General features: G+C 35.7%; 2 protein-coding genes across 4 annotated transcripts in view; one reads left to right on the forward strand and one right to left on the reverse strand.

Annotated features, from left to right (window-relative positions):
* Nucleotides 1–1,890: 1,890 nt before the first annotated feature.
* On the reverse strand, nt 1,891–16,767 carry LOC117324325 (dnaJ homolog subfamily C member 18-like). 3 transcript variants are annotated; one of them, XM_033880117.1, is made up of 9 exons: nt 16,722–16,767; nt 16,234–16,343; nt 13,169–13,259; nt 12,183–12,382; nt 10,864–11,028; nt 10,394–10,470; nt 8,376–8,423; nt 3,681–3,738; nt 1,891–2,320 (listed from the first exon to the last, which is right to left on the reverse strand). In XM_033880117.1, the coding sequence occupies exons 2-8, from the start codon at nt 16,311–16,313 to the stop codon at nt 3,716–3,718; spliced, it is 684 nt and encodes a 227-aa protein (XP_033736008.1). In that variant the 5' UTR covers nt 16,314–16,343; nt 16,722–16,767; the 3' UTR covers nt 1,891–2,320; nt 3,681–3,715. The 3 variants fall into 3 exon arrangements, with proteins under 3 accessions (XP_033736008.1, XP_033736009.1, XP_033736010.1); XM_033880118.1 differs by having other exon boundaries at nt 10,864–11,025; nt 16,722–16,766; XM_033880119.1 differs by lacking the exon at nt 8,376–8,423 and having other exon boundaries at nt 16,722–16,764.
* A 458-nt stretch (nt 16,768–17,225) lies between these two features.
* Nucleotides 17,226–23,136, forward strand: part of LOC117324324 (chaperone protein dnaJ 1, mitochondrial-like) — a 30,974-nt gene continuing 25,063 nt past the window's right edge. The window contains exons 1-4 of the mRNA XM_033880116.1: nt 17,226–17,353; nt 19,390–19,511; nt 19,736–19,826; nt 20,039–20,256. Coding sequence (XP_033736007.1) covers nt 19,432–19,511; nt 19,736–19,826; nt 20,039–20,256 — 389 coding nt within the window. The 5' untranslated portion in view covers nt 17,226–17,353; nt 19,390–19,431. The remainder of the gene's footprint in view (nt 17,354–19,389; nt 19,512–19,735; nt 19,827–20,038; nt 20,257–23,136) is intronic.

Raw genomic sequence — 23,136 nt, forward strand, 5'->3', positions numbered from 1 at the left:
AATCTATTACAACAGTACAGAACCATATGGTACCAAATCAGAATGTATATATAGACCTTGTCGACGGGATTTGCTAAGTTACCATGTTTATTTTTCTTTAATATAGAGCGACAATTTGATCTTAAGCTCTGGCACATTAAACTTTGCCTTGGCACTTGGTATTTGTCATTGTTTCAAGTTTAATCTCACCTTGTCCAAAGGACTGGGTGTGTATCGGAGCATCCTTGGGTGAAGGGGAACCAATAGGTCCGGCTCCCCTTGAACTATAGCAGGGGCAGGGTCCAATAGGGACAAGAGGCCTCAACAGTCATCTGACAAACATTTACAGCAGAGACACACCCCTCACACGCTACTCCATAACCCTTTGGTGGATTTCATCCAAATTTGGTGTGAAACATCATTGGCGGAAGGCAATCATATTTCATATAAAGGAGGCTGGTCCAATCCCTAGGGACAGAGGGGCAGGGCCCAAAAAGGAGAATTTTGCTAAATTTTGCTTTGAAACCCTACACCTCCTTAACCCTTGGGTGGGTTACATCCAAATTTGTTGTGAAACATCATTAGGGGAGGGCAATCATATTTTATATAAATGAGGCTAATGCAATCCCTGGGAACAGAGGGTCGACACCCAAAAAGGGGAACTTTGCTGAAATTTTGCTTTAAAATGCTACTCCTTAATTGAATACAACCAAATTTGGTTTGAAACATCATAAGGAGACAGCAATCATAATTTTATAAATGAGGCTGGTTGGGCCACATGGAACAGAGTGGTGAGGCCCCAAAACGGGAACTTAGCCAAAATTTTGCTTTAAAATGCTACTCCTTCTTAATGCCTTAATTGATTACAACCATATCTAGTGTGAAACATCATTGGGGAAGGGCAATCCTAATTGATATAAATGAGACTTGTCCGACCCATGGGGACAGAGGGCTATTGACAAAAAATGGTAACATTGGTGAAATTTTGCTTTTAGATGCTGCTCCTCCTTTATCCATAATAGATTAAAAACCAAATTTGATCTGAAGCATTACTTGCTGCGTATAGACAATTTATGGTAATGATGCTAGATTGAGGGGTATGTCCCTGCTGTAAGTGTTTGTGAGATGACTGTTAATTAAGGCCCATGGGCTTCTTGTTTTTTTATGTTCGTTAATTTCTTTTTTATTTAGGTATGATCCATGCTCTAAAAAGTTTATATTGCTTATAAATTACTAGGCTCAATAAGTTCTTTTATACAATTACAACATGTAGAAATATAGTTTATCATTTGCCAGTAGATTTGTTGGAATCTATTGTTTCAAATAAAAGTACTTTAAAGTGTCCTGAAATTTGAATATTTACAATACATTTTATAAGTTGATGGTCCCAATAAAAATATAGACCGACATGTTCTTGGGATATGTATTATTGTCCCAATTGAAAATATAGACTGACATGTTCTTGGGATATGTATTATTGTCCCAATTGAAAATATAGACCGACATGTTCTTGGGATATGTATTATTTTGGTGTGACATTATGACATGCATGTTGTTGCCTAATGTACATTAAGAGCACTTTATTAAAGTCCTACTTCTGCTTTTTGGATATGGATATTGTTTTCTTAGCATGTGAATTTTAGTTAAATTTCTGCAGTATTACTGAATCCATGGCACTCCATTTCAGATTCTTAGGTGGCATGTTGAACCTTAAAAAAGCATTTTCTCTTTTGGGCCCTTGGTCCCATTCATCTTCACAATATTGAAATGACAGATCACTTGAAACTTTACACAAACATTGGATATATAAATGTCTGTACAGGTACCAGTGTTTTAAAAGCACTCCAACTCACCGTGGTTTGTGTAATATGCAACTGATTATTTTTCATAAAGCATCAATATAAAACTGGATAAAAACAAACAACTTTAATTACCTCATCACCAGATAAAATTATCTTCATGATAATGTAATATTTACACTTATGTACATCATCAACATTGTTTATCAAAATATCATAAACCTCTGACTTTGTATAATAAGACAGTAAAAATTTACCGATGTATCTGTGACATTTTTTAGTCTATTAATTTCTGATATCTTCAGCTGTGACATTTACATTTGTATACAGCTATAAAAACAGGTATCTGACATTAAGTCTACAAAACCTTGGAGTCTGTGACATCTATATAACATTACTATGAGTCTTGAGACCTACAGTTTATATATTTTTCATCACTTGACAGTTCCAGTGTCCATCAAATAGTCCACCTTCAATATAGACAACTTCTAGTTCTTCTGGAAGTCATCATATTGATGAAGAATTAAAAACAAATCCCAACTCTGAAATAGAAAAACAGAGAACACATTATGTCAAAAAGTAACGTTCATAGAGCCACATTATTCTTACTCTCCTACACACAGAGTAACTATACGGTACTGTACATCACCTACACACAGAGTAACCATACGGTACTGTACATCACCTACACACAGAGTAACTATACGGTACTGTACATCACCTACACACAGAGTAACTATACAGTACTGTACATCACCTACACACAGAGTAACTATACGGTACTGTACATCACCTACACACAGAGTAACCATACGGTACTGTACATCACCTACACACAGAGTAACCATACGGTAATGTACATCACCTACACACAGAGTAACCATACGGTAATGTACATCACCTACACACAGAGTAACCATACGGTACTGTACATCACCTACACAGAGTAACCATACGGTACTGTACATCACCTACACACAGAGTAACCATACGGTACTGTACATCACCTACACACAGAGTAACCATACGGTACTGTACATCACCTACACACAGAGTAACCATACGGTACTGTACATCACCTACACACAGAGTAACCATACGGTACTGTACATCACCTACACACAGAGTAACTATACGGTACTGTACATCACCTACACACAGAGTAACTATACGGTACTGTACATCACCTACACACAGAGTAACCATACGGTACTGTACATCACCTACACACAGAGTAACCATACAGTACTGTACATCACCTACACACAGAGTAACTATACAGTACTGTACATCACCTACACACAGAGTAACTATACAGTACTGTACATCACCTACACACAGAGTAACTATACAGTACTGTACATCACCTACACACAGAGTAACTATACAGTACTGTACATCACCTACACACAGAGTAACTATACGGTACTGTACATCACCTACACACAGAGTAACCATACGGTACTGTACATCACCTACACACAGAGTAACCATACGGTACTGTACATCACCTACACACAGAGTAACCATACGGTACTGTACATCACCTACACACAGAGTAACCATACGGTACTGTACATCATAACATGTATAAACTAGTAACTGTATTAAAGTTGACAGACAGGAAAATATATGACATGGGTTTCATTTTTCCACAGAAATTTAAAAGGCCAGGGCTAGAAATAGGGGGTAGCCAGGCATGATTATCTAGGAGTTGATTTCTGACAGCTTCATAGGTATAAAAACACTGGTAGGTGGATAAAAAATAACAAAAAAAACAGGTATAGGTACACAACATAAGTGTTTGATGATGACATGTCAAATTAATTCTGAAATGATGTCAACTAAATTCATAATAAACTACACAGTTAACAATATAAATCATCATTTTAAATAACTTACCTTTACCAATAATCCAAATGTTGTCTTCCTGTTAATTATTGATTATCTAGTTCCATGTCTGTAAAAACAAAAAAAACTTATGTAAAAAATCCTCAATTATAAACCGATAGGAAGGAAAAATTGCACAAATTTGTAATTATACAATGATCATGTAGATAACTTCATTGTCTTGATAGTTCATTATCACATACTCCAGTTCCTAAAATGGATTAGGGAAGCAAAGTTTCTATCAGGGAGACTGTATGTATCGGGAGACTGTATGTATCAGGGAGACTGTATGTATCAGGTGACTGTATGTATCGGGAGACTATGTATCAGGTGACTGTATGTATCGGGTGACTGTATGTATCAGGAGACTGTATGTATCGGGAGACTGTATGTATCGGGTGACTGTATGTATCGGGTGACTGTATGTATCGGGTGACTGTATGTATCAGATGACTGTATGTATCGGGAGACTGTATGTATCGGGAGACTGTATGTATCAGGTGACTGTATGTATCAGGTGACTGTATGTATCGGGAGACTGTATGTATCAGGAGACTGTATGTATCGGGATACTGTATGTATCGGGAGACTGTATGTATCAGGTGACTGTATGTATCGGGTGACTATGTATCGGGAGACTGTATGTATCGGGAGACTGTATGTATCGGGAGACTATGTATCAGGAGACTGTATGTATCGGGAGACTGTATGTATCGGGTGACTGTATGTATCGGGTGACTGTATGTATCGGGTGACTGTATGTATCGGGAGACTGTATGTATCGGGTGACTGTATGTATCAGGAGACTGTATGTATCAGGACACTGTATGTATCGGGAGACTGTATGTATCGGGAGACTGTATGTATCAGGTGACTATGTATCAGGAGACTGTATGTATCGGGAGACTGTATGTATCGGGTGACTGTATGTATCGGGTGACTGTATGTATCAGATGACTGTATGTATCGGGTGACTGTATGTATCGGGAGACTGTATGTATCGTGTGACTGTATGTATCAGGAGACTGTATGTATCAGGACACTGTATGTATCAGGTTACTGTATGTATCGGGAGACTGTATGTATCGGGAGACTGTATGTATCAGGTGACTGTATGTACATGTATCAGGTGACTGTATGTATCGGGAGACTGTATGTATCAGGTGACTGTATGTATCAGGTGACTGTATGTATCAGGTGACTGTATGTATCAGGAGACTGTATGTATCGGGAGACTGTATGTATCGGGTGACTGTATGTATCGGGAGACTGTATGTATCAGGTGACTGTATTATCAGGTGACTGTATGTATCGGGAGACTGTATGTATCAGGTGACTGTATGTATCAGGTGACTGTATGTATGTATCAGGAGACTGCATGTATCAGGGAGACTGTATGTATCAGGAGACTATTTTTACAATATGTATCGGGAGACTGTATGTATCAGGAGACTGTATGTATCGGGAGACTGTATGTATCAGGAGACTATGTATCGGGAGACTGTATGTATCAGGTGACTGTATGTATCAGGTGACAGTATGTAACAGGTTGACTGTATGTATCGGGAGACTGTATGTATCAGGAGACTGTATGTATCAGGTGACTGTATGTATCAGGAGACTGTATGTATCAGGGAGACTGTATGTATCAGGAGACTATTTTTACAATATGTATCGGGAGACTGTATGTATCAGGTGACTGTATGTATCGGGAGACTGTATGTATCAGGAGACTGTATGTATCAGGAGACTGTATGTATCAGGTGACTGTATGTATCAGGAGACTGTATGTATCAGGTTACTGTATGTATCAAGAGACTGTATGTATCGGGAGACTGTATGTATCAGGAGACTATCAGGGAGACTGTATGTATCAGGTGACTGTATGTATCAGGTGACTGTATGTATCAGGTGACTGTATGTATCAGGGAGACTGTATGTATCAGGAGACTATTTTTACAATATGTATCGGGAGACTGTATGTATCAGGAGACTGTATGTATCGGGAGACTGTATGTATCAGGAGACTATGTATCGGGAGACTGTATGTATCAGGTGACTGTATGTATCAGGTGACAGTATGTAACAGGTTGACTGTATGTATCGGGAGACTGTATGTATCAGGAGACTGTATGTATCAGGTGACTGTATGTATCAGGAGACTATGTATCAGGAGACTGTATGTATCAGGGAGACTGTATGTGTCGGGAGATTGTATGTATCAGGGAGACTGTATGTGTCGGGAGACTGTATGTGTCGGGAGACTGTATGTATCGGGAGACTGTATGTATCAGGTGACTGTATGTATCAGGTGACTATGTATCAGGAGACTGTATGTATCGGGAGACTGTATGTATTGGGAGACTGTATGTATCGGGAGACTGTATGTATCAGGTGACTGTATGTATCAGGTGATTGTATGTATCGGGAGACTGTATGTATCGGGAGACTGTATGTATCAGGTGACTGTATGTATCAGGTGACTGTATGTATCAGGAGACTGTATGTATCAGGGAGACTGTATGTATCAGGAGACTATTTTGACAATATGTATCGGGAGACTGTATGTATCAGGTGACTGTATGTATCGGGAGACTGTATGTATCAGGAGACTGTATGTATCAGGAGACTGTATGTATCAGGTGACTGTATGTATCAGGAGACTGTATGTATCAGGTTACTGTATGTATCAGGAGACTGTATGTATCGGGAGACTGTATGTATCAGGAGACTATCAGGGAGACTGTATGTATCAGGTGACTGTATGTATAAGGAGACTGTATGTATCAGGTGACTGTATGTATCAGGAGACTGTATGTATCAGGTGACAGTATGTATCAGGAGACTGTATGTATCAGGTGACTGTATGTATCAGGTGACTGTATGTATCAGGTGACTGTATGTATCGGGAGACTGTATGTATCAGGAGACTGTATGTATCGGGAGACTGTATGTATCAGGAGACTATGTATCGGGAGACTGTATGTATCAGGTGACTGTATGTATCAGGTAACAGTATGTAACAGGTTGACTGTATGTATCGGGAGACTGTATGTATCAGGAGACTGTATGTATCAGGTGACTGTATGTATCGGGTGACTGTATGTATCAGGAGACTATGTATCAGGAGACTGTATGTATCAGGGAGACTGTATGTGTCGGGAGACTGTATGTATCAGGTGACTGTATGTATCGGGTGACTATGTATCAGGAGACTGTATGTATCGGGAGACTGTATGTATTGGGAGACTGTATGTATCGGGAGACTGTATGTATCAGGTGACTGTATGTATCAGGTGATTGTATGTATCGGGAGACTGTATGTATCGGGAGACTGTATGTATCAGGTGACTGTATGTATCAGGTGACTATGTATCAGGTGACTGTATGTATCAGGAGACTGTATGTATCAGGAGACTGTATGTATCAGGTGACTGTATGTATCAGGAGACTGTATGTATCAGGGAGACTGTATGTATCAGGAGACTATTTTTACAATATGTATTGGGAGACTATGTATCAGGTGACTGTATGTATCGGGAGACTGTATGTATCAGGAGACTGTATGTATCAGGAGACTGTATGTATCAGGTGACTGTATGTATCAGGAGACTGTATGTATCAGGTTACTGTATGTATCAGGAGACTGTATGTATCGGGAGACTGTATGTATCAGGAGACTATCAGGGAGACTGTATGTATCAGGTGACAGTATGTATCAGGTTACTGTATGTATCGGGAGACTGTATGTATCAGGTGACTGTATGTATCAGGTGACTGTATGTATCAGGTGACGGTATGTATCGGGAGACTGTATGTATCAGGTGACTGTATGTATCGGGAGACTGTATGTATCAGGTTACTGTATGTATCGGAAGACTATGTATCGGGAGACTGTATGTATCGGGAGACTGTATGTATCAGGTGACTGTATGTATCGGGAGACTATGTATCGGGAGACTGTATGTATCAGGTTACTGTATGTATCGGGAGACTGTATGTATCAGGTGACTGTATGTATCAGGTGACTGTATGTATCAGGTGACTGTATGTATCGGGAGACTGTATGTATCAGGTTACTGTATGTATCGGGAGACTATGTATCGGGAGACTGTATGTATCGGGAGACTGTATGTATCAGGAGACTGTATGTATCAGGGAGACTGTATGTATCAGGACAATTTATGTATTTATTTATCGTAGATTGTACCGGGTAAGCCCAGGGATCAATACATTTTATAAACTTTCAATGTTTGAAGGTAAGTTCATTAAACGACATTAAAATGGCAGCTGGTAGTCTTTTTAACTGAACTTCACCAACAGACATTGGGTTTCTGGGATGTTTGCAAAAAAGAAATGACCATGACCCATATTCAAGGTCACAGGGGTCAAATTTGTTTAAAAATCAAAGCAACATCTTCTGATTAACCCAAGTAAAAGCCAAGAGGCATGATGTTTGGCTGATAGTTTTTTTTATAAAGACAAAGACAAATCACTATAAACAATATCAGGTAAGAGATGGAGGCCCATTGGATGCCAGGTATACCCATCAAACCATCCTGCTTTAAGTCATATGGCTCAACTCTCAACAATGAAGTTTTCATTGAAATGGTTTATCTTTTAACAGATTAAAAAACCCTCATATGGTAGTCAGGTATGAGGATGCCTTATAATTAAATGAGTTTGTCCTACCCAAGGATCTCTTACCTTCACTGTGCTGTACAGTATTTAAGTACTTCAACTGTTTTGCCCTTTCTGAAATTAATATAAACGGTTTGTTCAGCAGATGTTGATAATAACATAAAACACTTCCAAGCTTTTAAAATATTCTTTTAACATGGATACAGACAAGGTCATTTTATAACAATCACTGAACAATGCTATACAAATGTAGTGTCCTTAACTGAGTGAATTTTAAATCACTTCGTGGAGTCTTTCGATGTCTTCTTGAAAGATTCAGATCATATTTATTTGTATTTGTGGAGTAATACAGTTTTCTAGAACAGAACAAAATACAGCAGTATTCCTTAACATGCTTCCAATATTTATGCTGGTACATGTAGTTACATTGTATATAAGTTGTGTCCATGCAGCCTTTGGCCTCAGTTTAGATATCAGCACTTTTGATCAAATGATATAACTACCTCTAAATGATACTAAATCAATGTTTAGTTATACTACACCAATATTTGTGATCTCTTGAACATAACTTTATTGACTACCTTGCTATTCGCTGTGATTGAGGGAAGTCCAAGTTTAGAGTATGTTGTGACATCAAGTAACAATTTTACACTATTTTTTTTTTAAACATCAAACAAGAGGTCCAATGGTCCTGAATTGCTCACCTGATAATCACTTCTCTGATGATTTTCTGCTTTTTAATTTTCAATTTTTTTTTTCAATTTTTCTTTTCAATTTTTTAAAACTTTTTTAAACAGTACTGGACATAATACATTTTCAATTCTTTTTCCATACACACACTCATTACATTTCTTGTCATTATCTGAAATTCAACACTATGTTTAAGACAATATTATCTTAATGATCTATTGTGTAACTACTTATAGTTGTGATATGTACTGTTTTTAAGAAAGAAAGAACAAGAAATATAAGGAACTAAATGAAAGGCAGAAATAGAACCAGCACTAAGATTGAAAAGTTGAATAACAGGGAGAATAGCTACATATAGTGACTGATTGACTTTGATGTATCTAAAAAGAAATAAATGAATCTATACTTGAATTCCTGGGTAATGTCTCTCATTTTTATTGTCATATTAAAGCTGATACTGTAGGGGACTTTAAACAGATGTGTGTCAACTATACATCTGAATTATAGTAACCAAGGGCATTAACTCTTACAGACAACACAACTATCAAATTCCAAAAGTTTACTATAACATTGTAGTTAATTAATATGATATCAGTAAGACTATAAGAAGTGATCACAAGGCAAATAAAGCTATGCAGAGGAGCTATGAAGAGGAACAGCATTGAAAACATATACTTGTATCTCGTAAGATTCTGAAAACAGGAGCCTCTAAACATGTTTGTAAATCACCTTGAGACCAGTAATCTTTCCCATTTTTTCCAATCATTATATAAGATGACAGAATAATTTTCAAAGCTGATTAAGACAATCACTTCTCTGTTGATTCTCTGCTTTTCAGTTAATCAAAAGCATGTTTCTGTTCATTAACAAATTTAACCCCTGTGACCCTGACCTCAAGGTAATTTTGCTGTCATACTTTGTTGGCATTATCCCAGGAACCTACCATCCAAATATCTTCATTAGGGTCCCTTTAGTTAATCAGTAGAAGTCAATTGAGGCTTTTCACAAATTTGATCACTATGATCTTGAATACAGATCAAGGTTTTTTTTTATGTCGGTATCATCCCAGGGAACTACCAGTAATATATATCTTGCTCCTTAGGCTTGAATGACCTTGAATATGGGTCAAGATAATTTCTTTTTTGCAAAGTTGTCTGTCTTCATCCCAGGAACCTACCAGTCTTAGACAAATATTATTATAACCCTTAAATTTTCTGAGAATTTAACGTCGACACTGGACAGATGTCACACGGATGACAGACGATTGAATGCTGCACCACAGCATCAGCTCACTTGGCCCTTAGGCCAGATGAGCTAAGAATGATAAACTGTATGACAAGTATACAACTTGGATACATGTAACTATTGTAGAATTGATCAACTGACCATCTTACCTCTAGATACATTGTTTTTATTTTCGTCAATGTCTTCTATATGTGAAGATGGTGGTAATATAATGTTGTTATTGATACTGCAAAAAAAAACCAAAAAAACATGCAATATTAAAATATCTTTTCATTTATAAAAATTGCAAATTAAATACAATATCTTTTTTTAAAGTTGAAAGGCAACAAACAGTGAATATATGTTACACTATAACTTGGGAAATGCTGATTAATATATTTATACTTATCTCACCCAACAAGTCGATACACAACAAATTTATTTAGGTAATGTAGATTCCATATTAGGTATTATACAAAGAGATATAAAACATATGGTAAGGATGTAAATAAATGATACTTCTGTTTTGTAAACTGATTGAAAGATAAATTCAAAACACATGTACTACATACAAATCTAATGCTTTGATAGTTTTGCGACCGTGAATTGTGTTGACTTTAGATCATATATTTCAACTAACCTTTCTTTATGTCGAGCGATGACAACAATGACAACGGTCAACAATGTCATGACTGTCAACATGTCCATGAACATCCTATAAGGTGTCGTGATGGTCTCCTCATCCTCCGGCTTAAACTTTATCCCACGACGAACATCAAAATATTCTTCTTCACTTATATTACTACTGAAATTCAATAATTGGCAAGGATCACAATAAACGATGATGTATTAGTTGTTTGATTGATTATTAATAAACATCAAGTGCAAGTCTGTTCTTATGTGCAGTATTTTGCATATCGCTATGTATTTTGTTGGTGTCAATTTATCCACAAGCTTTTTATATATAGATACTGTTAAAATTTGATGATGCAGCAACATTTGACATCTATATATTTCAACTGACAAAAATATGCTGGTAATCATTTTATAGTGAAAACACAGAGAAAAGTATCTTAACTATATAATCCCTTATTCAATAAAAAAAAATCAATTTCAAAATTCCAGTTACCTCTGAAATTTATATACATGTACAATAATGTAAACATGCCATTGCTTACATGTAGATATCCATTCAAATACCAATGAAATAATAATGGGACAATATGAAAAATAACAAACTTGTGCACCAACAAAATAATTACATTAAAAAAATTGAAATTAACAGATCTTTGAAGTAGAATCAGTTTTTTTTTATCTGATATGTCAGAGCAATACAAATGTTGCCATTCTACACATTTGAATACTCTCTCTCTCCTTTTTTTTTTTTTTTTTTTTAAATTTCCACTGGTGTAAGACAAGGTTCTCCAATTTGGTCATTATGTTTTTGTGGAATAAATAAATAGATTGTAAAAAAAAATAAAAAAAAATAAAAAAAATAAGAAGGACTTGACTGGAATATTTTGATTATGTAACATATCATCTAAATAACGGTTCTTTATCAGTATCTGTCAAAGAAAATATCAAACAAGCGGAAACAAATTCTAGTTGTTGGTCTAGAGTTTGGTGTGGGTGTCTTAATACACTGTAGGGTACTCATACTTAAAAGTTATTATGCTCTAAGTAATTTTGACACAATACCATTGCAGTTATAATATTATTATCAATTTCAATAATGTATCTAGATATACTATCTAAAGGTGCATTACTTGCTTATTTCAAATTGTATTTGGTTTTCAGCTGGTTAAAATTAAAAAGTTTACTGCAAATATTCACCACTACAAGCATAACTGCATGGGTGGGCTGGCATAAAGTTGATTGAAAATGGACAAATAAAAATCCACTTTGATGTTCATGACCTTAAAGAAGCATGATGAAGGTTAAAGTGAAATTAAACAGTACCTGTAATATGTCGACCTACTATCAAATTCTTCCCAAAAGGAGGTATTAGGTCGATGAGCTTTGGTAAATAAGCTGGAGTTGGAGACATAACTGTTATCATAGGACTTTCTGGACTTCGGGTTGCCAAGGACTTGATAAGCCTCCGAAACTTTAGTGAACTGCATCTGTGCATTAGCGTGTGTGCTGACATCCGGGTGGTGCTGAGCATGGTGAAAAGAAAATTAAAGTGTAGTACATATCAGATGTCAACAAGAATTTTTAAAAGGGCATATATTTATCTTTATCAAACAGGTATCAATTTTCTGAAATATTAATCATCTAATTAAAACAATTAAAATAAATCATTATGGTTGTATACCTTATACTAAACAATTAAGGACCCAAATCGAATCGCTCACCTGCAATGCAGTGATCTTTTCACATATGAATCCCGCAGTTATTTGAAAGCATGTTACAGGGCCAATATAATGTCTCTCGGCACTTTGGCTAATCAGAAGTCATTAAAGATTTAAGCATACTTGACCGACGTGATCTTGAATGTGTGTCAGTGTCATTCATTTGAACAAACTTGGTAGCCCTTCATCCCAGAATGCTTCCGACCTAATATCAACTCCCTGGGACTCTCAGTTATTGAGAAGAAGTCGTTTTAAAGATTTTAGCCTTTTTGACCCTTTTCACCTTGAATGAAGGTCGAAGTAATTCATTTCAACAAACTTGGTGGCCCTTCATCCCAGCATGCTACATATATATACAGACCCAAAATCAACTCCCTGGGACTCTTGGTTATTGAGAAGAAGTTGTTTAAAGATTTTAGCCTTTTTGACCCCTGTGACCTTGAATGAAGGTCAACGTTATTCATTTGAACAAACTTGGTAGCCCTTCACCCCAGCATGCTACAGGCCCAATATTAGGTGTTTGGGCATAAGCTCACTTGCCCCTCGGGCAGCTGAGCTAACAATTAGTGACAAAGTTATACTGTTTTTTACCTTTTTGGATAACTGTATGTAGGCACTCTTGATTTCCTGTTGAGTAGCAGATTTCTTTATTCCCAGTGTTTCATAGTAACAACTTGAGGATCTGTAGCATACAATATTAATACATGTATATGACAAAATAAAAATAATGATAATATATGTCTTGCAAATCATTAAAATGCTTAATAACATATTAACTTTAAAGTTGCATTTGAGAAAAAAAAGTCTTGAAATGATTGAACTAGACCACTCAACATATATAAGGAAGCTACATGTATATTCTTCATTTAAATCTCTGTATCAGTTGAAGTTAAATCTCTTTACTTGAGGAGTAGAGTATGATTTTAACTCCCATTTCCCACATGACTATGTAGGGATATTTCACTCTGAACAGTAAATAAAATGTAGATTAAATGTGTTTTGTTTGTGTGTGTGTGTTTTTTTTTATGTTTTTTTTTTTTTAATCGAGTCACTAATTCTCTACATGCTGATCATGATGATGCACTGATCTGAGTCATGATGCAGGAATTGGATTTACATTTGGTCAAACCAAATCTGATGTCTTTTCAAAGGTTTTTCATTGACCCAAATGATTTTTTTCCAGGGAAATGTTCATTACAGAACAATATTTTTTTCTTATTTTTTTTTCATTAACAAATTTGCTATGCCCATTGCTTCAAAATGTTCACATGTTTGCCCATTTAATTTGCATATTCATATTTACTGCAAACTGCAACTTTTAAATTCAATGACAATCTTTCAACATGAATTGAAACATATGTTTTCCCTATTCCAATTTCACACATGAAACACTGAATTGCAAATTAAAGGACTTTAATTAACAAGACAACAGCTAGGCCATGAATTCAAGGACTTAACACGACAACAGCTAAGCCATGGCCAGGATTCAAGGATTTTCAATGCCACATTGCAAAATTATAAGACAATTTAATCATTATAGACCCATCCAATCCTTGGCAAAAACAATATTATAAGGGAAACTACATTTTAAAACTATAAGATGATTCTAGACCCATCCAATCTTCTGGCAAAACCAATATTATTATGGAAACTACATGTATTTTCAATCTTTAAATTATAATATTAGTGAGATTTTTATGTTAAATTACATGTATTCATAACTTCAACATTCCAAAGAGTCCACAACTACATGTAAATCTTAATTTCATGGATGTACTACCAGGGTAGGAACATGCTTCAACACATTAATATGTCCAAATGAAATCTAAATTTCAACACACTTAATCTCCAGAATGGAAATTTCTGAAAATTGTCAACTATATATGATTTCAATGTTAATGCCCCATATCATCTAAATGTTACTTTAAACAGAAGGGTACATCTATTCATTATATTTTTACAATTGAAATAATGAAAACAATTAAATCTATAAAAGGGAAATTTGCAAGTGAAAAATATTACTTTTTCTGATTGACCAATTAAAACACTACTTACAAACGACCATGGAGAAATTAAAAGCTGACCCGGTAGATTTTAATTGCTATGAAAATCTAAAAAATGTGATAAACATAATATCTAACAGCTGCACACTTGTGAAATATATCAAAATATTAGCTCCACTCGTGAAAAATATCTGGTATTACTGAAGACACTGTCAGATATATCCTCTATCTGTTTGAATTGTAATGGAAAGTACATCCTCCAACACTCATCTCTCTGCCTATCAAAACTGTCACTGAATGGCACATTCAAGGACTTTTCAATATCAAAGACCATGATTTAATTAAAACTTGAATTTCAAAGACAGGAGTATATATATATATATGTATGTGTAAGTACCCTATAACTGGCATAATAAAATTTATAAGTGTATGTGTAAGTTTTGTAACTGTTGTAATTTATAAGTGTATGTGTATAAGTATTCTGTGACTTGTGTAATCTATAAGTGTAATGTTTAATTACCCTAGCTGTGACTGTTGTAATTTATAAGTGTATGTATGTATCAGTATTCTGTGACTAGTGTAATTTATAAGTGTATGTGTCAGTACCCTGTGACTAGTGTAATTTATAAGTGTTTTATAAGTGTATGTGTAAGTACCATGTGACTGTTGTAATTTATAAGTGTATGTGTAAGTACCCTGTGCCTGTTGTAATTTATAAGTGTTTTATAAGTGTATGTGTAAGTACCCTGTGCCTGTTGTAATTTATAAGTGTATGTGTATAAGTATCCTGTGCCTGTTGTAATTTATAAGTGTTTTATAAGTGTATGTGTCAGTACCCTGTGACTAGTGTAATTTATAAGTGTATGTGTCAGTACCCTGTGACTAGTGTAATTTATAAGTGTATGTGTAAGTACCCTCTGACTGTTGTAATTTATAAGTGTAAGTATCCTGTGCCTGTTGAAATCTATTTAGTGTATGTATAAGTACCCTGTGACTGTTGTAATTTGTTGTAATTTATAAGTGTATGTGTATAAGTATCCTGTGACTGGTGTAATTTATAAGTGTATGTGTATAAGTATCCTGTGCCTGTTGTAATTTATAAGTGTATGTGTCAGTACCCTGTGACTGTTGTAATTTATAAGTGTATGTGTGTAGCGGAACTGGACCGGATCGATCATCGGCGACCAGGTAGCTCAATTGGTAGAGCATCCGGCTAGTGTTCGGAGGGTCCCGGGTTCGAACTCCGGTCTGGCCGCTACATTTTTCCACTCCTACTACATTTGGTGCCTGTGACCAAACCTTGTTTCAAGTGAGGTGAATACTTGACAAGGAGATATACCCAAACCTGTGTTGTGAGCTGTGAAGTCTTCGGGGTCGAAGACTTAAAAAAATAGGAGGGAAGATTGTAGCGGGAACTGGACCGGGTCGATCATCGGCGACCAGGTAGCTCAATTGGTAGAGCATCCGGCTAGTGTTCGGAGGTCCCGGGTTCGAACCCCGGTCTGGCCGTGCATTTTTCCACTCCTACTACATGTGTATAAGTATCCTGTGACTGTTGTAATATATAAGTGTATGTGTATAAGTATCCTGTGACTGTTGTAATAATATATAAGTGTAAGTATCCTGTGACATGTAATTAAATTAGAAGTGTACCTCGTTTTGAATCCGCAGTAGTATTGCCATGACCTGCAATGTCTCGCCAGGAGAGTTGCAGCTCCATTATATATCCTCATGGCCCCACTCCTACCATCTTGTTATGTACATGTATACTAAATTAAACAAAATCAGAAAATTACACATGTACAAATTAAAATGTTGATAGTCATGCAGTTCATCAGTCATTGTTGGTGATTTATCTCAGTACTTAGCTTCATGTACAAATAAACGTGTATCTTCATAATAATTTCATTAAGTGATCTATCAAGCTACATTAACATCACAGATAAAATAAGAACGATATTTAACAATCAAGTTGACGTATCGTGACCCTCGCTATTTGATACATGGCCTTGGTATACCGATAAACCGCTGGTCATAAAATATATTTCACGTTATAGAGATATACTGTAAGATCACGTAAGCAGATCCACCCTGGCAAAATCTACAAATTGATCATCTGGTGAAAGCAAAACATTACCTATACACTTGTACATCCTCCTTCTGCTGGGAGAATGGCTGGTGTCACCTTGTTTACGTCTAAGTCAAACACACGCTTTAACGGTATACGCCGTTGATAACAAACGTTTTTGAGACTTTAAAAATGTTATACAACAAAAATATCTTAAGGCATTTTGTAATATATCAGCAAAAAAAAACAATATTAAATATTCTTTTCGAAAGATAACTCACAAAGCAAAACAGCATATAATAGTCTATATTATTTAGTACAAATAAAAGCGCAAAATTGCATCATGTAAGTTCCTGCCACTCACTGTTAGAGGACCAACAACTGTACAATATGTTTACGTATAGATTCTAAGCCTGTATTTCCGTTTCTGGTTATACAGGCATAAGTGACGTATATGTCTCTGTAAATATTGATTCTTTTCGTTTATTCAGTCAGAAAAGTGAGCCAAAGATAATTGAAAATTTTCCGAAATAACGCAAATATAACGTGTGTGCTTCCTTAATCAATTGCTAGTTGACTGCAAGTCTCTACAATGTTTGTTAGATACAGCAAAAGAAAGCCGACAAGCGTGAAAGCGTATTTTTGACACTGACTATTACATGATAACCTCTGAGATGTCTGTCGACTGTGTTTTGACAACAAATGGTAAGTCGGATTGTCTTCCAGTTAGCTGCTAACATGATTTAGCATATTTTGCCGTAATAAATGTTCATTAATAACAACAAAATGTCACTGCAAGACGTTGTAGGGAACGCTTAATATTATCCCGAATTTCCTCTGACCACCACACCATAACCAGAGACATATATCTGTATATATGTCTCTGCCATAACTGACCATGTCTGCAGGACATGAGATACAAGAAACTTTATATAATTATCTTACGTCGAGTATACACACCATAAGCTCGAAAGAGCTTGTATTTCGACAAACATGACTTAAAACAGATATACAAACAACATAAATATATCACACCACTAGTTAGATATGATAATAGCCACATATTAGCTTAGATTTAAATTGAAATACAGAAGAATAAAATAAAAACTTGAGACAAAATATTACGAGACACAAAGCGTAATATATCAAGTGCGGAAACATCACAAGTCACATTTCTGAAAGCACTCATACAGAGTGTATGGAATAAATAAACATAATAGCGTACACCACAGGACAGAGGTTAAGCATGGTGTCAAGGCCAAGGGAAAATCAGGCTACTTAAAGCTAGGTTTTGCCTAAAAATTATATAAATATATTAGGCTAGTAGCCTAATATATTTATATAATTTTTAGGCAAAACCTAGCTTTAAGTAGCCTGAGTTTCCTCTGGACCTGTCAGCTGAAAGGCTGTAATAGCAGTTGTAAAACCTGTTCAATGAATAAATAAACCTGGTCCTGACAGTTACATTTCCAGACATGGTGTCAGCTAGCGCTAGGGCCAGAGGAAACTCAGGCTAAGCTGTAAGCTGCTAAAGGCTAACATAAGTTGGGTTGTCTTTAGCTAGCTGCTCTAACCTCTGCCAGATCGGGGATCACTCTACCAACACATGTGCCTGTGTCTGTAATATCACTTTTAATTCATTCAAATGAAATTAAAATCACCTGCTCTTTGTCTGCATATCATATACTTGCTGGATATACGTACTGTTTAGCATTTTTTGCCATGCTGTTTTTTTTATTAATACATGTATATATCTAAACTCACTGGTACAGATCCTTTATCTCTCGCTTTGCTGGAGTGAATCATAGTGATTGGAAGGCAGGAACGGGGACCAGAGCTTTGATCTTAATTTGCTCGTCCAAGTTTCCCCTGGCTCAGCTAGCTGACACCACAATTGTCATGTCTGGTGTAGGGCCAGAGCACCCTACTATATGAAAACGTGGAATTCTCCAACACTGTTTGGTGTCGCTAAGATTTAGATGCAAACACAATAACATCAACAGACAGAATAAAACACTGATAGATAGGCGTTTTTGGGTAAGTAAATATCTCATTTATCCATATATATAAGGTAGGTGTAAAAAATATGTTATGTCACGCCCGATTTTATTGTGTTTGCACCAAAATCTTAGTGACACCAAACAGTGTCGGAGAATTCGAACTCCACGTTTTCATATAGAAGCTATATATATACTTGTATATATAGTGCACTCTGGCCCTAAACCCGACATATAGTGTCAGGTCCAGAGGAAACTTGAGCCAATTACCTGAACATGTTGTAGCTGCACCTATAATGTTAATGTCAAAACTTTTGAAAGGAACAATTTAGTCAAGTTTGTTTACTTTTTTATCATGTCAAAATTCTTTCATGAAATTGTACTTTAATCTGTACTCCTTATAATATACTATACATGTCAATATATTGATACAAGCTTATATTTTATATTCATTTTTGAAAAATCGATTGGAAGGGGATCTTAATTGTTTCACCTCTTGTTGTAGCTGGCTTTGTTTTATACCACTGCAGTTGTTCAGGAATACAATATATGTTATAGAATGCTCTGAGGGATTCAAGGTTCATGAACAAATAATGTTTTGGGTTTGCTGACACTGATTCTTGTTCCATAAATATAGAACTATATAATATTACTTACACTGGGTCATTTAATTATGCATGAAAATACAAAAACTGCAAATATGATTTTGTTGCCATGGCTTTTTAACATTAGTATATTTTGCAGGGTCCATCAGATGTGAGCTGTACCTATTGCTATGAGTGAGACATGAAGTCACTGGCACCAATTGTTGGTCTAACTAGACCGGGGAAGAATCTATATATTAATACAACATGGTTTCTCACAAGGTAATTGTAAATTAGATAACTATAAAAGCACTCTTTTTCATGGTTTTCATGATTATGCTTATTGCTGTGATACTAAAAATAATAGTATTGACTGAGACTGAGAAAAATGTTTGAAGGAAATCAGATTCTTCAGTAATTTCTAAATATATTGCCATTAATTGGTTCAAACTAAAGTATTATATTTGATGGTATTGATTGATGTATTCTGAAAATTTTACTTTCAGGTCCATGTCAACTCACTATGATACCTTGGGAATTAAAAGGAATGCCTCAAATGATGATATAAAAAATGCTTTTGTAAAGTTATCTAAAAAGGTATGGTTTACATTGTGATATCATTAAGTCATATATGTATAGTGAGCTTAGAAAGTCACGTAATTATACTTTAATTATTAGTAGTTATGATTTTAATGGAAGCAGTATACAAGCTCAACAGATTTACCAGAGAGTATAGAAAGTCATTGACAAAATTGTTTTTTTACAGCATAGTTTTTCTTTTTCAAAAAGAATGATCTTTCCTTGTATAGTACCATCCTGATGTCAGCGCCCACAAAAATACAGCACAGAAGTTCTCGGAGGTTGCAGAAGCGTACGCTGTCCTAGGGAATGACAAATCCAAGAGGATATATGACAAAGTACATAACTCAGTGCCATCCTCCAGTTACTCAGGAAACTACGGTAGCGGAGGAGAACGTGTCGTATACAGATCTAGTGATCCAAATGATAACAGCTTTCACGATCTTAGGTATGTACATGTATTGCTGGCAATGCTACTTTTCTTTCTGTACATATATTGCTGCCAATGCTACATTTCTTTCTGGCCATCATGGGAAATTGTCACTTGGTGAAAAGTAGTGATTAATTAAGCAGCGAGAGCAAAAAATTAGGGGAAAAAAAGAACCCATGTAATCGCTGAAGATTGTATCTTCACATGAAAAAGGACCTTAATTTAACAACACATTACAGAAAGAGGCTATACATTCTAACATTCTCACACGGACATATATTTACATTCTGCGTTGCATTTGTCCATATGTCGTTAGTAAACCAAATTGCATTAATGAGGCTGTATACTACAATTTACAGTGATTCGGTCAGTGTATAGGCATATAGCTCCAGGTGTTGTAGGTTAAACAATGACTGCCAGTTAGGCCTACTTTCGGCCTAGAGAACTTTTGAATGCTAGCATTTATTTACAGATGCCACAATGAAAAATAAATCAACGTCACAAGTGATGAGAGTATTATTTTATAATTAAAAAAAAATGTAGTCAACACAAAATTACTGCAGTATTAGGCCCATTCTTGATCCATACGAAATTATCAAATTGTAAATGTTGTCACACTCACAGGTACTCGTTTCTGAATTTTCAGAAATGCAGGACACGCCAACATTAAACGTCAAGTAGATATCTATTTATCAAAAAAATATTGTAAAAAAATCGGGAGTATGGACATGGTTTCCGGTTATGTATACTGGATTTTAGTTTTGTGGTTATTCACTGATATCTAAGGCCTTCCTTACAAAATCAAGACCCTGTGAAGTTGAAAATTGTCTGCTAAGTTAACATCACTGATGTGACCATTTAGAATTTAAGAGCTGATATTTGCCTGAAAATAACGTAAATCCAGTTGATAGATCGAAACATAAGTGTTTCCGCGTAATCGAGTCTGCCCTGTGCAATGCCCGTTCAACGCTGTATCACTTCTAAATGTTAACTTATATCATTACGCAGAAATGCAATTTTAAACAATCAGAAATTATGCAATTGTGAACAATTTGACGATACCTACAGACGTATATGAAATATAAAATAAAGCCAAATTTGTGCAAAAAACATTTTATGTGTTTGCTATTAATAACGTCATGAGGGACTATATTATTCCTTCTGGAAATTTCGACTGTTCCAGTATTTGAACTTGATGACGTCAGTGATAGGGTAAGCGGCAAATTTAAATGCGTCATAACCTACAATAAATAAAAAATCTTTATGAATGTAAATATAAGCATTGAACTGTTACCAAATGGTAGTATACAGTCGATATGAATACAATGTGGGTGACAGATAAATATTTCATGTCGCCCTAACAGGCAACATTCTATTTATCTGTCACCCAAATTGTATTCTTATTGACTGTATACTACAATTTGGTAATAGTTCATTGCTTAAATAAACATACCAACTGAACATTCTCACACAGACATATAAACATACATACCAACTGAACATTCTCACACAGACATACAAACATACATACCAACTGAACATTCTCACAGACATATAAACATACATACCAACTGAACATTCTCACACAGACATAAACATACCTACCAACTGAACACTCTCACACAGACATATAAACATACATACCAACTGAACACTCTCACACAGACATACAAACATACATACCAACTCAACACTCTCACACAGACATATAAACATACATACCAACTGAACATTCTCACACAGACATAAACATACCTACCAACTGAACACTCTCACACAGACATATAAACATACATACCAACTGAACACTCTCACACAGACATACAAACATACATACCAACTCAACATTCTCACACAGCTATACAAACATACATACCGACTGAACATTCTCACACAGACATACAAACATACATACCGACTGAACATTCTCACACAGACATACAAACATACATACCAACTGAACACTCTCACACAGACATACAAACATACCCACCAACTCAACACTCTCACACAGACATATAAACATACATACCAACTCAACATTCTCACACAGACATACAAACATACATACCAACTGAACATTCTCACACAGACATACAAACATACATACCAACTGAATACTCTCACACAGACATACAAACATACATACCAACTGAACATTCTCACACAGAAATATAAACATACATACCAACTGAACATTCTCACACAGACAAATAAACATACATACCAACTGAACATTCTCACACAGACATACAAACATACATACCAACTGAACACTCTCACACAGACATATAAACATACATACCAAATGAACATTCTCACACAGACATACAAACATACATACCAACTGAACACTCTCACACAGACATATAAACATACATACCAACTGAACACTCTCACACAGACATACAAACATACATACCGACTGACCACTCTCACACAGACATATAAACATACATACCAACTGACCACTCTCACACAGACATATAAACATACCCACCAACTGAACACTCTCACACAGACATATAAACATACCCACCAACTGAACACTCTCACACAGACATATAAACATACATACCAACTGAACATTCTCACACAGATCAGCATATAAACATACACCAACTGAACACTCTCACACAGACATATAAACATACATACCAACTGAACACTCTCACACAGTCATACAAACATACAAACCAACTGACCATTCTCACACAGACATACAAACATACATACCAACTGAACATTCTCACACAGACATATAAACATACCTACCAACTGACCACTCTCACACAGACATATAAACATACATACCAACTGAACACTCTCACACAGACATACAAACATACATACCACCTGAACACTCACACACAGACATACAAACATACATACCAACTG

Source organism: Pecten maximus, chromosome 3 (assembly GCF_902652985.1).
Source record: "Pecten maximus chromosome 3, xPecMax1.1, whole genome shotgun sequence".
Taxonomy (NCBI): Eukaryota; Metazoa; Mollusca; class Bivalvia; order Pectinida; family Pectinidae; genus Pecten; species Pecten maximus.